The sequence below is a fragment of the Microcaecilia unicolor genome, chromosome 7 (genome assembly GCF_901765095.1).
Source record: "Microcaecilia unicolor chromosome 7, aMicUni1.1, whole genome shotgun sequence".
Taxonomy (NCBI): Eukaryota; Metazoa; Chordata; class Amphibia; order Gymnophiona; family Siphonopidae; genus Microcaecilia; species Microcaecilia unicolor.
In genome coordinates this window covers 180455314-180474525 of record NC_044037.1, presented here as the reverse complement: position 1 = coordinate 180474525, position 19212 = coordinate 180455314, and the positions used below count along the sequence as shown (strand labels likewise).

Genomic DNA, 19212 nt, shown 5'->3' with positions numbered 1-19212 from the left:
ATTGTAATCTATGGAACTTTGTAAGGCTAAGTGCTTTGAAAATGAGCCCCTTAGCGCCACTCACTGTACAGCAAGTGGTGCTCAATATAGGTAGAGACCACTAACCAGCACTGGTTCTACAGATATCAGCAATATTCGGCTAATATGATTTAATTTAGGACAGCCTTTTTGCTGTTGAATATTAGTGCTATCTGTAGTTAGGTGGAACACCCACACTCTGCCTTCACACTATCCAGATAGTGTCCAGGTGGGCTGTAAGAATTTTCAGCAGCTCTATCTGGATAATGTCTCTGAAAATTCATGCGAAGGGCACTTATCCGGATAGTAGCTGACACTATAAGGATAAATGCTTTTGAATATCAGGCCCCAACTCTTTAAACATGTGAATGGTAACTGGATACCTACTATATAAGTAGGTGCCTACTTTCCTTTACTAACAGAAATGGTCGAAAACACGCTTACATTTAAGATGCATTTACTTACACTAGCCCTTCATCTGGTGAAATTGCCTGCACCTAGCTGCAAGCTACAATGCACATAAATTACATTACTCTGTAATTTATACAGGTATGTGTGTGCTCTGCACAAACTCTGCACAAGCTCATCAAATCACAGTGCATACTCTTCTGTTATTCAGTAATCTATAACGAGACCACTTACGCACATAATTGACTAGAATACTGCCATTTACAGACCTTCTTGCCACCTACAACTAGGCAGCTCCTTAAAGAATTATCCCCAAAGGGTCATAAGAACCTATGTTAATTTGGAATACTCTGAAAAATATTGAACAGCATGAGTTAGCTTTTTAATTCAGTGCAGCTTCCAGTTCAGTACATCAAAAAATATTACCAGCTTAAGATCCTAATACTCACCTATAATAGGTACCATAGTGGTTTTGTGTTAAACTATACAGTAAGTGAAGTTTCATCTTTGACAATGGTCTATAAGAAAGGCAATGACTGAGCCCATTATTATAGAGTAAGATACCCCATGCACAGTGGATAAATAATTGCTCAATGAGTTTTCAAGGAAGACAGCTTTCAAACAGAACCTTACCTATTTAGAAAGCACTGACACAAGTTAATGTACAGCATGGATAAATACTGATGCGTGACCATTATTTTTAATATAAGCTTTCCCCAAAAAAGAACTAAGGAAATTTAAGCTGCAACGTAAAAGAAGGGAAATGGAGTGAAATATAGCAGAAGATAAAGTAGCTTATTAGGGGGGAAAAAGGTAAGGATTTGAAAAGTAATGAGCAGAAGGTATAACCTAGTGATTAGAGGGTCAGGTTGAAATAAAAACAGGGGGAAAAAAAACTCACCTTAATTAATTTTGGGGGGGATCCTGAGTATATCCCTTACAATTCCTTCAGGGCTGAGCTCTTTGGAGAAGCTATCTGTTAATACTGTGATTTATCCTGTAGAGGACAGCCCTCCATAAATAATACGTATTTTAAAGGCTCCTTTCACTAACCTGCGTTAGGCACTAATGTGCACCTAATACAGCAAAAACATAGACTAACTCGGGTTGCTCTAAACCGTCACACATTATTTTTTGCATTTATGTGCACTGAATAATTTTGGGGGGAGTTTTTTAAGGGTGCGTGTCAGGGGTGGAGACTGGGTGTCTATGTTACTATGTGCTAACTGGTCAGTGCACAAATAATGCTACACGCTTCACTGCCTTCAAAATAGGTGGCAGCAAGTGCTCCTAAGGTAATTTTATAAAATGGCCATACGCAGACGGCAATATTAGCGCATGGCCATTAATGAAAGAAATACAAAATTGGGATTTTTACAGCCACAGTAAATGGCCTTAGTGCATGGAAAAGACCTGCGTAAGGGCGCACTAAGGCCATTTTTTTACGGAAAAGACCTGTAGAAGTGCGCGCTAAGGCCAATTTTTACTGCAGATTTGTAAAAGGACCTCTAATTTACTAAACATATTATAGATTCTCTCTCATATCACAATCAAGCAATTTGAGTCTGAAATACAGCTGGTATATTTACATCAATAATTATGACCACCAAACATTTTAACTCTCTTTACCGCCCCTTGCTCCCACCACCTTATCATTTGCTATTTACGGAATCAAGAAAAATTACTTCACAATACTTTGCAGCTGCATGTTGATCCTCAAACACTTAAAAACAGTCAGTTTTACCTAATGTGCTTTCTGAGGGTTACTGGGGGGCAAGGAGGACAGTGCATTGCTTTTTGGGGTTCTTTTTGTTATAGCAAACACCTAAATTAATACAAAAGCATAAAAAGAAGGCATAGTTGTGGTTAAAATATTCTTAAAAGGCACACATTCAAATAAAAATATATAAACTTTCAAACAAGTTAGCATTTGAAAAGGAATACAAAATTATACCAGCCAAAGTGAGTAAGAGTGTATTTGGAGAATATTACATGACAATATGAATGGTTTCCCAATGCTAAAAGTTTTATTGTGTTACTTCAGAGGTCACCTAGGATCTCTCATTCCAGTATTATTTCTGCTCTCACATCCTCTATCACCTGGTAAGAAATCATTCAAACTGCAAGTAGGATAAACAAAAGCCACCATAAAAAAAATAAACCTAATCACCAGTTTACAGTAACTTGAACAAAGGCATCAGCTACCCCGGTGGCAAGATGGAGATACAGCTTCAAAACATCCATAGCTATCCCAGTACGTTTATGATACTGTATTATAAAATTGGATTCTTACAACAAATTACTTTCTTATGCATTATTCTTTGTTACATATCCTATACTGTTTATTGTAAGCCACACTGAACTCAAACGTTTTAGAACAATGTGGGATATAAATGTCAAAAATAAATAAAAACTATATTCCACTAATCCAAATCAAGCCTCCACGTACAACATTTATTATTTTAACCTCTTTTTTTTTTGTAAGGGCTATTTTTTTTAAACTATTATTTGATTTTGGAACCCTTCAGAATATGTGACACATCGATATAGGTTCATACATCTCATGACCTCTCCCATTCTACGTAGCACATCTATCAACTAATTTCAACCATTAGTTTTAGATTTTCCAACTCTTGGTATGCCAGAATTTGTCATCCAGTTTTATCAACATAAAATAAAGTAGAAAAAAGTAGCATACATCCAAAACAGAAACAGACACAGTAGTTCGAAACATCACAAATGGATTGGTTAGTTAAGATGTGTGCTAAACAGATTCTGTGGCTGTCTGGCCAATAAAGTGTTCAAATCACTATACTGAAAGTAAGGCTGCCGAAATAGAACACCTCCACCAAAATATTCTTTTGGTTTGGGAATTCACTGAATGACTGAGCACCTCCTAAAGGCAGAATCGGGCCTTGCTCTCTGTGGCATAAATGACCCAAATTTATGTTTAGCGCATCTCAGGACCAGCAGGGTTCTGGCACATCAAAGAATGGGACCCCACCTGCTGGTTAAACAGTAAGCTTGTCAGCTCTCTGACAAGTGTCTCCAAATTGCCCAGCATGGTGGGAATATGTGGAAAAGAAAAATGGGGACACAATATGGATTGTCTTCTTTGCTGAATATAACTGCTTTGGGGTTAGGAGAAATGATTAAAAAATAGATCTACGTTTCTATAGATCTTTGGATATCTATTAAATTTGATCTGAAAGAAGATGTCACTCATTAATCATTCAGAGTAATCAAAGCTCAAAAGGAAATTAGCAATATAAATGCTATATTTCTTAAAAATGGGGGAAATAATTGCCATCATTATTCATCCAGCTCTCTTATGACAGCCATGTAAAAGAGAATACTACTAACAATGTTGTTAGAATCAGGTCTACCTCAAGTCATCAACAAGACAGTAGCTATCATGTTTCTTGGGGGCCCTATTACGCCATACTACAGCATCTTCATGGGCGCTTTTTCATGTATAGTAAACAGGCATAAGAAATACGAATTGTATTTATAGCATACCTTCAAGAACCAACTGTGGAGCTATTTATTTTCACTGGACAAATATTTCTGTTTACATATAGTAACATAGTAGATGACGGCAGAAAAAGACCTGCACGGTCCATCCAGTCTGCCCAACAAGATAACTCATATGTGCTAATTTTTGTGTATACCCTACTTGATTTGTACCTGTGCTCTTCAGGGCACAGACCATATAAGTCTGCCCAGAACTATCCCCACCTCCCAACCACCAGCCGTTTATTTAGCTGTTCACTCTTCTTTGCCATAAATTACAGTATATTAAATTTGACTTTTACTTGCATTTGGCAAAAAGAAAGTAATTTACTGTTTCACAGGTGCTGAATATCTTTTGCTTTAATTTGCCTGTAAATTGTTTCAAAAATGATCATCACACTGACTTACAAGATTGCTAGTATAGTTGTGGTAGATCTAAATCATATTTATAAAGGTGTTCACTTTCACATCGTTCAGTACAAAACACCCTCATATACAGACCCACTCTCTTCCCAAATCTATACTTAAACAGCATAAAGTAAGTTAAATCACAGTTTGCTAGTAAACAAACAACCTCACCAAAAAAATGAACATGGGCTATGATAAAAAGAACTGCTGTTCCCCTTCTATGCTCTTCTGTTTTTAAAAGGAAAGGAGACTTAATTTGGGAAGCAGTTCTGTGACCTCTGCTCAATGCTCACTGCATATTTTTATCAAAACATGAAGCTAAACAGATAGTGTGCAACGAACTTCTATATATGGATAGGACTTATTCCGTTGTGACTTTTATATTTTCTTACATATGTTGAAATTCATATGGACTATTTAAAAAATATATGTGTGTGAATATATATATATATATATATAGTGCATCAGGGAGAGAAAAATAAATCTCCATGCCAGATCAAAAATGGTTGAGTTTTAATAAAACCTAATTTACAAGTAATTTTACTATATTACATTTTACTAGTTACCAATCAAAATGTAAATTATTACTATTTATCCTCACTTAAAAGCCACTGCTTTCCTCCCTCTTTCCATTCCCAGTAAGAACAGCAGTTACCTAGATCTGTTTTTCAAACAGGGGAATAGGGTTTTGTCTCTGTAGAACTCTGAGTTTCAGAATGTAACAAGGCAGCCATCAAAGACGATTCATGAAGCAAATCGGCCATAACTTGTTCTTTGAAAAATGAAAAATTCATATTCCCCTCCCCAGTACCACTAAGGTTCATATTTCACTGCCCTATTTTCCAGAAAGGACATATTTCCCCAAACAGTACACCTCCTTCATTTGCACTGAAGAATGGCAAGTGCATGGCAATCTGATGATAGGTTAGCAACATTTCATGCACTGAGAACTCTTTTGTCATTTCAGAAATTGTGCTGCCAAACAGGATAGGATCTATAGAGACAGGCAAGGCAAGAATTCTTGTCTTTATTCTGATTAGATGAAAAAATAATAACAGAACTATGTATGTGTTGCACACAATTTATTGTTCATAGCTGTTGCATAAATATTAAGAAAATTACGTTTAAACTTACTAAAGAACACTTTACAATGATCTGTGCAATCTTTGCACTGCTGTGTCACACACAACATCTTTCACATATAATCACCAAATTTATTCTGCCCCTAACATCTCCCCCCACCCACCCAATTAAAGCAACTGTGCAATATGCCAATCAAATATGGTCATATCTGGGTGAAGCTCATATTGATCCTCTAACTCTTCTGAACAGATATTTAGCAGACTCACTCAAGCTTTTCTTAGGTTTAGGGGGAAAAAGTAATTTAAAGTATAAAATCAGATGACTGACTTTAAATCTGGTTGACGGTGCATGCATTGCTATAATTAATTTGTAGGTACACTTTTCCTTATATATTTTGGAGCATGACTCCCTAGTGGAGTAAGGGTGAGGTATAGAAACAATGTGAAAGCCCCATAAGATGGTCAGCCCAAAAGCCAACTTTTTGATTAATTGTAAGATTAAAAATAGGAATACAATGTTCACATCCAAAGACAAAATTATGGTGGTTACCAAAGATGTAAAGTCAGTCACCAAATCCCAGGTAACTGTTGAAGTTAGTTCTTGTGAAAACAAACGGTAGTGGTGAATAGTTTCATTTATTAAAAATAAGATTTCTTTTAAGGATATTGGAGTGCCTAGATTGTTGAATTTTCAAGGACAAGAAAAGAAGACTATATGGACATTTCATTACCACATTTGGCTGGCATATACCCAAAAACATTTACTACTTTTTCATATGCACTTTAATTGCTTTGCACATGTCACTGAAACTTGGAATTTACCTAGCTGCCCATTCTGGGTCCATATCTGACTAAAAAACTCCAATAAGAGGCTCTGGTTAGCTGAAGTGAAATATGTATTACCTCTAACCAGAGTTCATAAGCTTGAGAAGGCAGATAGCCACTTACCCATAAAAACATCATTTGCACAAATCTTTATTCACACAAACACTTCCATAGCAGCCAAAAAAAAAGACATAACCAGGCCACAGAGTGAAGAACAATATACAACAGGAGGACTGTACTTCTGAACAGTATCAGAAGACAAGCATTTGCATAAATAACTTTTACAGTACTACCATTATTGTGCCAAGATGGTTTCCAAACTTCACAGTGCCATATATTAGATTTCATTTTGAAATTCATGCAAAAGAATGTGCAAGATGTGGGTCCATCTCAGTGTAACACAAAAGCATACCAGTTATTGGTCATTCTGACACGATCATGCCACACTACATTGCTAACAACAATAAAATAAAATAAGTGTCCCATTCATTCTTCAATTATGCTTTTAGTCCCTCTGTTTTACTCTTTAATTTTTATTCAGTCACTGTTATTTCTCTTCACCACGACTTTCAGGTTGAGGTCACTCCCTGCCTGCTGGCTGTCAGGACGGGGGGACGCCCCTCTCCCAGACTCACCTTCTTCCGGATGTCTTCATCATTTGCTCCAAGAGATGCATAGAGCTTGAAGGCAGCCTGGCGTAGTTCATGAGCATGTTTTAAGTCATGGTCAAGCTATTACAGAACAAACAAAACATATAGTTATTCACACAAATGAAATCTGGGCATCCTCCCACACTAACATTCCTTGGCTGTTAAAGGTACGAGGAAGAAAAACTAGGATAGTACAAGATGCCACCAAAGAATGGGACTCATGGAGGACAATTCTATAACAGTGCTCCAAGGTCAGAGGGTAAGCGGGTGTCTATTTCAAGCCTATTCTTTAAAGAAAAGCAGGCACCTGCTTTTCTTTGCAGAATAATACCTCAAGTGGCAGAAAATGCACTTACATTTAGGGTGAGATCACTTGCATCAGCCCTACAGCCAGTATAAATGCCCACACCTAAATGTTAGCCATAAAACACATAAAACAAAGTTACTTACCTGTAACAGATTTGAGGACAGTAGAACATGTGGATGGACATTTTCTATTTTGCTAGAAATGTCCAAAAATTGAGTAGAGAACATAACCATTTTGGAACCTGAAAAATATTTATCTTTTTGGTTTGAAAGTTGCCTTTTTCCTATACATTTTGTGCTCAGTGCATTTTCTTTGGGGACCATTTTAAAAAAATAAAATGTCCAAGAGAAAAATGCCCCAAAAATAGCTATTGAGACATCTGGGGGGGGGGGGGGGGGCGTCATTCTTAGTAGACTGGCCACAAAGACATTCCAGCAGAGTAGTGGGACAGCCTAGGGGGCACTGCAGTGGACTTCACAAAAAACATCCCAGGTACACTTCTCACCATAACCCCCTTATATTGTATGGTGAGACCTCCAGGAGCAGAAAAATACCTACTGTATACCACTACAATAGCTCTCAAGCTTGCAGGTGCCACCTACTTGTAGGTACAGTATGTATTTAGTGTATTTTAGAGGGCTCACGCGTTCCACCAGAAGTGTATCAGTTAGAGTGGGATATGGGCATGGGTCCACTATCTCCAAATTTACCTCATCAATTGTATTTATGCTTGTATTTGGTCATTTTAGTACCATTACGATGTCAACAAATTTTTAAGTTTTAAAGGTGTAAGCAAAATCCAAATAAATAATATGTGAAGCTGTACCTGTTGCACCTTTTGGAACGTTGATATAAGTACCTTTATATGAATTTACCCCTTCCTCCAAAAAGTCCCAACCACAAAATTACAGGCAGCAGAGCTCAACTGTTTTCACATACTCACTTGGGTCTTTCTGGCTTTAATCTTAACTTACTGACACTCGAATACCCCAATGGTATTTCTAACTAGTAGAACAATGAGGGTTCAGCTAATTCCACAGTTAGTCCATCTCGCTGTCATTGTTAGGTCACTTCTGTAAACAAAGATGGATCTGATCCACCAATGCCCCAATCTAGACAGAACCTTACGTTTCTGTACATGACCCCTGTTATCTGAATCAGGTCTCAGTTTCCCCATACATTAAAAAAAATATATATAGTGCTTCAGAAAACACCTGGAACAACTACAAAATCAAAATTATAAAACAAACATGATGTAAAAGAACTGATTAAAGTAATACTCATCATGTAAAATTCAATAGGCAAACCTACCCTTTTGATGTCAGTGATAGCACTAACTGAGCTGGGGTACTTGAAGTAATCTGCAAGCATTGCAATAAGATGGTCCGTAATGCTGGCAATTCGCTGCAGCTCAACATCAGGCTCTATCAGATATGCAAGTGTTTCAGCTCCTTCTACTCTCTCCTCCAGCAACCTCTCTTTGCTACACATCCGAACCAAGCATGGCAGGGTCTGAAAGTTACAGAAAAATGTGCTTTTATTTGGTTAACCTTCTGATAGCCCTTTACAGTTCTGTTTCAGTCTTCCTAGGCAGGGAAATATCTCCCAAACAGAAATCAATTTACATATCCACAAAGGCCTGACTTTTTCTAGCATATACATTTCACCCGTTCCATAATATTCATGGTCAGTGCATGCATGGAGAGAAAGTACAGCAGAGACTGCTCTTGCAGTTGAATTACTCTGCTCAGTCTGTCTACTAGGCTGTTGTTCTTTCCCGCCAGGTATGTGGCCCTGAGCACCATGGCATGGTTGGACCCCGTGCCATAGCTGACTGTTTCCTGACACAAGAGGTACGAGCCCGTGCTTTCCTGCTTGGTCAAGTAATACATTGCAACCTGGTCATCTGTTTGAATAAGAACAATTTTATTCATCAGCCGATCTCTGAAAGCCTTTAGAGCACTCCAAATGGCTCAACTCCAGAAAATTAAACCTCCTGAGCAGACCAATGACCTTTAGTGTGAAGCCCATCTACATGAACACTGGGTGAGCCTTCTTTCTGAAGGGCTGGAAAAGGGCTGCCAGCTTGGAGCACCTGGGTCAATGAACAGCCGATGGGCAGGGTACGGGCCTCCAGGATCAGCTAGGGTGGCACCATGAATGGTCCCACGCTACTCACAGGAAAACTCTGGCAATGCAGAGAAAGTTGCACTCAAAAAACCATGATGAAGAGAGAAACAGTAGAACACATCCTCTCAGCTGGACCCTGAGCGAGCGAGCGAGGCTGATGGGAAGGCACTCACACATACATGGTCAGGCTTACTATAAGATTCTGGAAAAACAACACTGGATAGTGTCTGTGCCGGGCTCCGTCAGATGACATCACCTATATGTGGTAATGCAGTTGTCCTGCTTGTCCTCTGAACCTCTCTCCTGTTTTTTTCTCTTTTCTTTCTTCTAGTATTGTTTTTCTGTGCAAATGTTTAGTAGGTACTTCACATGCTAATATTGGGGGATATTTGTTATGTTTGTTTGAAGCATCCTGGGCTTTATGGGGAAATTGGGGGTCGGGACCTCTGACTGTAGGCATGCGGAATGCCTCAAAATGATATTGTGGTTCTTGGTGAGGAGGGAGGACTTTTAGTTTTTAGTAGTTGCAGGGGTGAGGGCAGAGGGAGAGGGGATGGGAAGAAAATAGGGGTACAGATTCTGTATGGCTGTGAGGGCTTGCCATTCTTGACTTAGTTACCAGTTGTTTGGATTAGAGACAGGGCTTTGGGCACACCTGTCTGTTTTATAATTGAACTAATAATTTTAGATGATGTGTGCTAATCTCACTGTAGTTACTGGCAGTGTCAAAGATCTTAATTCTCCTAGTAAAAGACAGTTCTTAAGGAATTACTCCACCTAAAATGTTACAAGAGACACATTTAAGCGGAAGCATGAGCATTTATTTTACTCTCAGTTTCCCAAGAGGCTTTTTGTTTCAGATTGCTCTGGGGCTAAAAAACGTGGGGTGGTTTACTTTTCCATAATACATTAATTGTTACAGGTTCAGCGAGTGAAGAGAGACCCTGAGGGCTGCTCTTTGCAGGTGATGTTAGATAACCAGTCAGCTGATAGAAGTAACAGCGGACAGAATGAACAGCGCTCGCAAGCAGAACAAGCAGCGCTTGCAAAGAACATCTGAATTATTAAATTTTCCCTGATGAAGCCTGAGTAGACAAAGGCAAAACGGGGCCGTAGGAGAAGACCTGAAAAAAAACAGAAGATAAGTGTGGAGAAGACCTGGCAAAAACCATAAGATATGTGTAGGCTCAGGTCTTCTTGCTCTTAACCACGTTGCTTCCAATTTGCTTGAATGGCAAAATTCGCCTTCAATCATTACTTCCAGCAGCACTGAAAATCATAAACAATAATTAAAAAGTACAAACTAAAAAGTAAAGTAAAATAGAGACGAGAAATTATAAAGAAAATAGAGATATCAGCAAAATGTGAGGTTTTTTGCCTATGAAGTCTCAGTTCAGTGAGTCTGTGAAGTGCAAAATATTCAGACCGCTGAGGTACAGAGGCATTTTCTCGCGCTAAGAGATTTCCTCTCTTCGAAATCTCTCTCTCTCCTAGAAGATGTATGTATAAAGTGCAAATTTGCAAGCGATGGAGAAGTTGCACAGTACTTGCAGTATTACCACCTTAGTTTTGGATATATATTATTTATTTATTTTATTGCATTTGTATCCCACATTTTCCCACCTATTTGCAGGCTCAATGTGGCTTACATTGTTTTGTTAACATTGTCATTACAGGATAACAGATACATTTAGTATTGTGCAGAGATTAAGTAAGGGAAGAAAGAGAAAGGAAGGGAATGATTAGGGTAATTATAGTAGGTGGGCTTTCTTAACTGAGTGGGTTGTAAGGTGGATTAGTGTGGCTATCGGTTCTCATTGTATGCCTTGTTGAAGAGATACGTCTTCAGAGATTTGCGGAAGATAGTTTTTTCGTCGATTATTGTAGAGTGGTAAAGTTCTACGATTTAGAAAGTTCTCTATCATTCCTCCAGGGTTGTGTCAGTGTTAATAGGTATCATTCGTCAAAGTTTAATTTAGGGAGGGGCATGAGGCAAGGGTGCCCTCTTTCACCCTTGCTATTTGCATTTGTCATGAAGCCCTTTGAATCGATTATTTGTGCTGTTGTTGTCATCTAAGGAATTCAAGTGGAAGATATGAAATTCAAAGTTTCTTTGCTGATGACAATCTTCTCTCTCTCACCCCTCCCTTGGTGACCCTCCCTACCTTAATGCAAGAGATTTAGAGATACTCTAGTGTGTCAGGTATTAAGAGTAATGTTTCTAAGAGAGAGGTGTTGTCTCTTAATCTTCATGGGGATTTACAGGGCTGTTTGGTAAAGTCCTTCCCCTGTAATGGGTTAAAAGGCACCTTCAGTACATGAGCGTGAACTTCCCCTTTCCAGACCTCTTCCAGACCATCTATCCTCCCCTTAATTTATATCATTACAGAAGACTTGGCTAGATGGGATCTACTAGACCTATCCTGGATTGGAAGAATTGCTGTTTTAAAGGTGAATATAGTGTCTTATGTAGTTAGTTCAAGTGCTACCCATGTTGATGCCTTGAACATGTCTCACTAAAATTCAGATAAGCTGCTCAAATTTGTATGGCGTAATAGGAAGCCTCAGTTCCCCAGGAATTTGCTTTACCGGAATCAGAAAAAAGGGGGCTAATACTGCTGAATGTAAAGGGGCTTAACACCCCTATGAAGCAGCAGTTATTATGGAAAGAGGTGGCATATGAGCAGGCAGTTTCCCATTTAAATGGCATGTCATATGTGTCACTCTTTGCTATGTTCCATAAATTACGATCTTATGGTTACTAAGCTAGGGCTGAATTTGAAGAATTGGTGTACCAAACAGTTATCTTGGCAGGGGAAGATTGTCAGTATAAAAATGGTAATCCTTCCATGTACATAAGTACATAAGTAGTGCCATACTGGGAAAGACCAAAGGTCCATCTAGCCCAGCATCCTGTCACCGACAGTGGCCAATCCAGGTCAAGGGCACCTGGCACGCTCCCTAAACGTAAAAACATTCCAGACAAGTTATACCTAAAAATGCGGAATTTTTCCAAGTCCATTTAATAGCGGTCTATGGACTTGTCCTTTAGGAATCTATCTAACCCCTTTTTAAACTCCGTCAAGCTAACCGCCCGTACCACGTTATCCGGCAACGAATTCCAGAGTCTAATTACACGTTGGGTGAAGAAAAATTTTCTCCGATTCGTTTTAAATTTACCACACTGTAGCTTCAACTCATGCCCTCTAGTCCTAGTATTTTTGGATAGCGTGAACAGTCGCTTCACATCCACCCGATCCATTCCACTCATTATTTATACACTTCTATCATATCTCCCCTCAGCCGTCTCTTCTCCAAGCTGAAAAGCCCTAGCCTTCTCAGCCTCTCTTCATAGGAAAGTCGTCCCATCCCCACTATCATTTTCGTCGCCCTTCGCTGTACCTTTTCCAATTCTACTATATCTTTTTTGAGATACGGAGACCAGTACTGAACACAATACTCCAGGTGCGGTCGCACCATGGAGCGATACAACGGCATTATAACATCCGCACACCTGGACTCCATACCCTTCCTAATAACACCCAACATTCCATTCGCTTTCCTAGCCGCAGCAGCACACTGAGCAGAAGGTTTCAGCATATCATCGACGACGACACCCAGATCCCTTTCTTGATCCGTAACTCCTAACGTGGAACCTTGCAAGACGTAGCTATAATTCGGGTTCCTCTTACCCACATGCATCACTTTGCACTTGTCAACACTGAACTTCATCTGCCACTTGCACGCCCATTCTCCCAGTCTCGCAAGGTCCTCCTGTAATCGTTCACATTCCTCCTGCGACTTGACGACCCTGAATAATTTTGTGTCATCGGCGAATTTAATTACCTCACTAGTTATTCCCATCTCTAGGTCATTTATAAATACATTAAAAGCAACGGACCCAGCACAGACCCCTGCGGGACCCCACTAACTACCCTCCTCCACTGAGAATACTGGCCACGCAATCCTACTCTCTGCTTCCTATCTTTCAACCAGTTCTTAATCCATAATAGTACCCTACCTCCGATTCCATGACTCTGCAATTTCTTCAGGAGTCTTTCGTGCGGCACTTTGTCAAACGCCTTCTGAAAATCCAGATATACAATATCAACCGGCTCCCCATTGTCCACATGTTTGCTTACCCCCTCAAAAAAATGCATTAGATTGGTGAGGCAAGACTTCCCTTCACTAAATCCGTGCTGACTTTGTCTCATCAGTCCATGTTTTTGTATATGCTCTGCAATTTTATTCTTAATAATAGCCTCCACCATCTTGCCCGGCACCGACGTCAGACTCACCGGTCTATAATTTCCCGGATCTCCTCTGGAACCCTTCTTAAAAATCGGAGTAACATTGGCTACCCTCCAGTCTTCCGGTATTACACTCGATTTTAGGGACAGATTGCATATTTCTAACAGTAGCTCCGCAAGTTCATTTTTTAGTTCTATTAATACTCTGGGATGAATACCATCAGGTCCCGGTGATTTACTACTCTTCAGCTTGCTGAACTGACCCATTACATCCTCCAAGGTTACAGAGAATTTGTTTAGTTTCTCCGACTCCCCCGCTTCAAATATTCTTTCCGGCACCGGTGTCCCCCCCAAATCCTCCTCGGTGAAGACCGAAGCAAAGAATTCATTTAATTTCTCCGCTACGGCTTTGTCCTCCTCGATCGCCCCTTTAACACCATTTTCGTCCAGCGGCCCAACCGACTCTTTGGCCGGTTTCCTGCTTTTAATGTATCTAAAAAAATTTTTACTATGTATTTTTGCTTCCAACGCTAATTTCTTCTCAAAGTCCTTTTTTGCCCTCCTTATCTCCGCTTTGCATTTGGCTTGGCATTCCTTATGATCTATCCTGTTACTTTCAGTTGGTTCTCTTCTCCACTTTCTGAAGGATTGTTTTTTGGCTCTAATGATTTCCTTTATCTTACTGTTTAGCCACGCCGGCTGACGTTTAGTCTTTTTTCCCTTTTTTCTAATACGTGGAATATATTTGTCCTGAACCTCCAGGATGGTGTTTTTAAACAGCATCCACGCCTGATGCAAGTTTTTTACTCTGCGAGCTGCTCCTTTCAGTCTTTTTTTCACCATTTTTCTCATTTTGTCGTAATCACCTTTTCTATAGTTAAACGCTAGCGTACTTGATTTCCTAGTTTCACTTCCTTCAATGCCAATATCAAAACCGATCATATTATGATCACTGTTATCAAGCGGCCCTCGTATCGTTACCCCCTGCACTAGATCATGAGCACCACTAAGGACTAAGTCTAGTATTTTTCCTTCTCTTGTCGGCTCCTGAACTAGCTGGTTCCATGAAGCTGTCCTTGATTTCATCAAGAAATCTTATGTCCCTTGCGTGTACAGATGTTACATTAACATGCTTTCTGTACTTTTTTCAAGTCCTACCAATTTCAGTCCCAGAAAAAACTTTCAGGCTTATTAAGAGGAAAAAATTCAATGTCACATTTGGACAGGCCAGCCACCTTGGGTCACTAAATTGGTCCTTCAGCTCCCAAAGGTTGAGGGTGGCCTAGCAGTCCCTGATTTTAAAAATATTATGCTGCAGCTCAGTTGTGTGCAATCTATGATTGGCATACTCATCCAGATAAGGCTTGGATTCAGACAGAGTAGGGGAAGGGTGGCAACCTAGCTCTCTGTGGTCCTGTTGGGGTTTGGGACACAGAAGAGCAGAACGTGGGATTGCTAATCCTTTCGCATGCCACACTTTAGTGCTATGGCGAAAGTATAAGGCTCACTTTCAGAGGGGAAAGCACAGCTCTCCTTTAATACCCATTAGACGGTGTGTGAGATCTCCACCTGGACAAAGCTTAGGACTATTTAAGGCAACTGTTGGGGCTTTGATGCATTGAGGGATATCTTTAAGATGGATTCGAGAGATTATTTCAGTTACTTGCACATTACTCATTTTACCCCAGAGCTAATGGAGAAGCATATGCTCTTTGACGCTAGATGACTGGGTCACTTGGGGGGGGGTGGGGGGGAGGATATAATATCCAAGCTGTACCATTCCACCTTTGCCATGTAAGCCTTCAGTTATTAGGGCTTGGGAAGACGATCTGGGTGGATCTTTAAAAAAGTCTGGGTGGGAAGATATCTTCCAAGATACTGCTACTATCTCTATAGCTGCTAATTTGGTAGAGAATGGGTATAAATTGTTGTATAGCTGGTATCTGACCCCCTCAAGGCTTCATACAATTTATAAGACTAACTCAGTGGAGTGTTGGAGACAGTGTGCGAGTAGGGTCCATATTTACACATGTGGTGGGGGTGTGAGAAATTAGGGGAATACTGGAATTAATGTATATTGGCAATGGAGTAGATTCTGGGCATAATGACTGGAAACTTTTAAAATATCTTCTAGTAGCTGAAAGGGGGAAATTCTGTGGTGCTGGAAAGGGAATTTGCAACCTAAGTTTCAGAATTTTTGTACAAGAATGAGTCATTTTCATTAAGTCGATTGTCAGAAGCAGTGGCGTAGCAAGGGCGGGGCGGTGGGGGCGGTCCACCCCGGGTGTCATCGGGTGCGGGGGTGCTCCGCTCCCGCTGCTCCGCCTTTAAAAAAATTTTTCGAAGCGCCGGAGACTGGCAGGCAGCGCGCCTCGCGTCTGCCCTACTAGTAAAGAAGATCTCGCTGACGTCGTCGTCCTTCCCACACTGAGTCCCGCCCGCCCTCGCAGTAATAAGAAGTTGCCTCAGAGGGGGTGGGACTCAATGTGGGAAGGACGACGACGTCAGCGAGATCTTCTTTACTAGCAGGGCAGACGCGAGGCGCGCTGCCTGCCAGTCTCCGGCGCTTCGAAAAAATTTTTTTTAAGGCAGGACAGGGTAGGAGCAGCAGGAGAACGATCTCAGCTGTCGGGGTCGGGGGGGGGGACAGAGGGGAGAAGGGGATTAGGGAGGGTGGGAGAGCATCAAGGAGGGGAGAAGGGGATTGGGGAGGGGTGGGGGAGCTCAGAGGGGTGCTTAAAGGGGATTAGGGAAGGGTGGGGAGCGCAGAGAGGGGAGAAGGGGATTAGGGAAGGGTGGGGGAGCTCAGAGAGGGAAGAAGGGGATTGGGAAAGGGTGGGGGGTGGGGGAGCTCAGAGGGGTGCTTAAAGGGGATTAGGGAGGGTGGGGAGCTCAGAGAGGGGAGAAGGGGATTAGGGAGGGTGGGAGAGCATCAAGGAGGGGAGAAGGGGATTGGGGAGGGGTGGGGGAGCTCAGAGGGGTGCTTAAAGGGGATTAGGGAGGGTGGGGAGCTCAGAGAGGGGAGAAGGGGATTGGGGAAGGGTGGGGGAGCTCAGAGAGGGAAGAAGGGGATTGGGAAAGGGTGGGGGGTGGGGGAGCTCAGAGGGGTGCTTAAAGGGGATTAGGGAGGGTGGGGAGCTCAGAGAGGGGAGAAGGGGATTAGGGAGGGTGGGAGAGCATCAAGGAGGGGAGAAGGGGATTGGGGAGGGGTGGGGGAGCTCAGAGGGGTGCTTAAAGGGGATTAGGGAGGGTGGGGGTGCTCAGAGGGGGGAGGGGAGTGCTCATTTGGGAGAAGGGGTCTGAAGCTGGAATTGGGGTCTGACAAGGGGGCAGGAGGGAAAATGGGTCCATGCCTGGGGCAGGTGGGAGAATGGGTCTGGGGCTGAAACGGGGGGGGGGGGGGGATGCAAGGCAAGTGGTGGATGAAGGGGACTGGAACTGGGGGCAGAAAAGAGGGGGCAGAGAGAGAGGGGACAGATCCTGGATGGAAGGGGGGCACGTGAGGGAGGGCAGACCCTGGATAGATGGGAGAGGGAGGGCAGAAGGATTGAAGGGGCAGAGAGAAAGGGCAGAATGTGGGTGGAAGGAGAGAGAGAAAGAGGGCAGACTGGGGCAAATGGTGGATGGAAGGAGCAGAGATAGAGGGCAGATGTTGATGGAAGGGGGAGAGAGAGATGGCAGACTCGGGCAGATGGTGCATGGAAGGGGCAGAAGTGGATGGAAGGGAGAGAGGGCAGACAGTGAGGGCAGACACTGGATGGCAGAGAGAGAGCGAAGACAGATGCTGGATAGAAGGAAGACAGTGAAAAGATGAGGAAAGCAGAAACCAGAGACAACGAACTGTAAATATATATTTTTATTTTTTTTGCTTTAGGATAAAGTAGTATTGTAGCTGTGTTAATAAATGTTTATAATAGAACATGTAAATAAGGTAATCTTTTTATTGGACTAATTTTAATACATTTTACTTTCGGAGAACAAAACCGCCTTCCTCAGGTCAGGATAGGACACTGTAACAGTACTATACTGAATTGACCTGAGGAGGGAGGTTTTGGCCTCTGAAAGCTAAATGTATTAGTCCAATAAAATATTATTTGTTTTATTTCTATTTGTTAATTTGTAACGTGGTGATTGGTATTTGTTAGTTTTTTCAAATTTACATCTGCTGTCTTTATATTTTGCACAGTACTAGAGGACATTTTCTGTTTCTGTGGTGTTGCATTGTATGCAGAGTCTGGCATCGGGGGTTCAGTTTAATTTTTGTCTAAATAGAAAGTTTATGATTATTCTATAGTGGATTAGGGTGTATCTATTTGTGAAAAAGACATGGCTTTCGGTTGGCATTGACTGTGCAGGATCGACGATCTGTACTAATCTGTCTGTTTTCGTTTTACAATAGGTGAATTGATGTTCTAGTGCTCACTGTAGTGTTTAAGATGCTTTCCTTTTCCTTGTGTGACTCGTACAAATTACTGCATATGGTATGGTAGAATTGCTCTATAGGTCCTGAGTGTTTTGTATTCTCGGTAAGCCTAGTACTGGATTTCAGGGGGGGGGGGGGGGGTGTTAAAAAATGACCGGCCCCGGGTGTCAACTACCCTAGCTACGCCACTGGTCAGAAGTGTATCAAGGGAGGGTGAACGAGATGGAACGTCATTGGTCTAAATATTGGCAATGGACTCAGAAGGCATAAGCATTTTTGAATTTGTATGGGGGAAAGTCTTTGTTTTATACATATTTCTTTTACTTTTTATTTGCACATTTAGGCCTTATTTGGTTGTCTGGCCTTTATTAAGGGTACAGCAAGGTACCAGTTGCCCTTACTATAGACAGTATAACTTTTTAAATATTTATTTATTTTTATTTTATACCTCCTGGATTAGTGCTTCGGTCTTGGGGGAGGGTGGGAATCTGTGGATTTGTAGTGAATGTGCCCCATTTGGAGTTTTATTCCATTATTGCATTACTCATGTTATTGTACAGTACTGAGTTGTACTACCAATAAAAGTTATTGGGGAAAAAAAAAAACAGAAAAATGGGGGCTTGTATTATTATTACAAGGTAACACAGGTAAGTTTGCAGTTGAGTGGTTCCAGCATTATCCTCACAAACTGTAGGTGAATCTTGAGCAAGAATAAATAGGTTCCACTCGATTGTGTCCGTACCCTTCCTTAGCATCTTTGACCTTACATTCACCGTCCTCTTGTCCACTTGGATAGGATATGTACGGAATCAGATTTCCAGCTCTCCTGCATCACTCCTATAGCATCTAAGCCGGAGGTTTTCAACCCAGTCCTCGGGGCACACCCAGCCAGAGTTTTCAGGACATCCCCATTGAAATCTGAATCCTCTTCTCCTACAATACTTCTGTGAAATGGAACATCTTACTGCAGAACATTGAAAGATCTTACGTAAATGGTAGACATCCGGGAACGGAACTATTAAAAGGGCTTGATGCCATGTTGCAAAGTCACGGCTGATGTTCAAGGAGAGAAAGATGCGAGTAAGCGCTAGAGCAGAATTGACCAGTTATGTATACCACTGGGTTGAGAGGCTGACAGAACTAATCTATTTCTTTTTATGATTTAGACCTGCAGACAAATCCAGACCCCTCGATGAAG

At 41.4% G+C, this 19212-nt stretch overlaps 1 protein-coding gene across 2 annotated transcripts in view; it reads right to left on the bottom strand.

Moving 5' to 3' along the window:
- ARMC8 (armadillo repeat containing 8) overlaps positions 1-19212 on the bottom strand; it is a 191650-nt gene that overhangs the window by 119807 nt on the left and 52631 nt on the right. For both annotated transcript variants that reach the window (XM_030208942.1, XM_030208943.1), the window contains exons 11-12: positions 8523-8723; positions 6890-6985 (exon numbers count right to left, since the gene is read on the bottom strand). In XM_030208942.1, coding sequence (XP_030064802.1) covers positions 6890-6985; positions 8523-8723 — 297 coding nt within the window. The remainder of the gene's footprint in view (positions 1-6889; positions 6986-8522; positions 8724-19212) is intronic.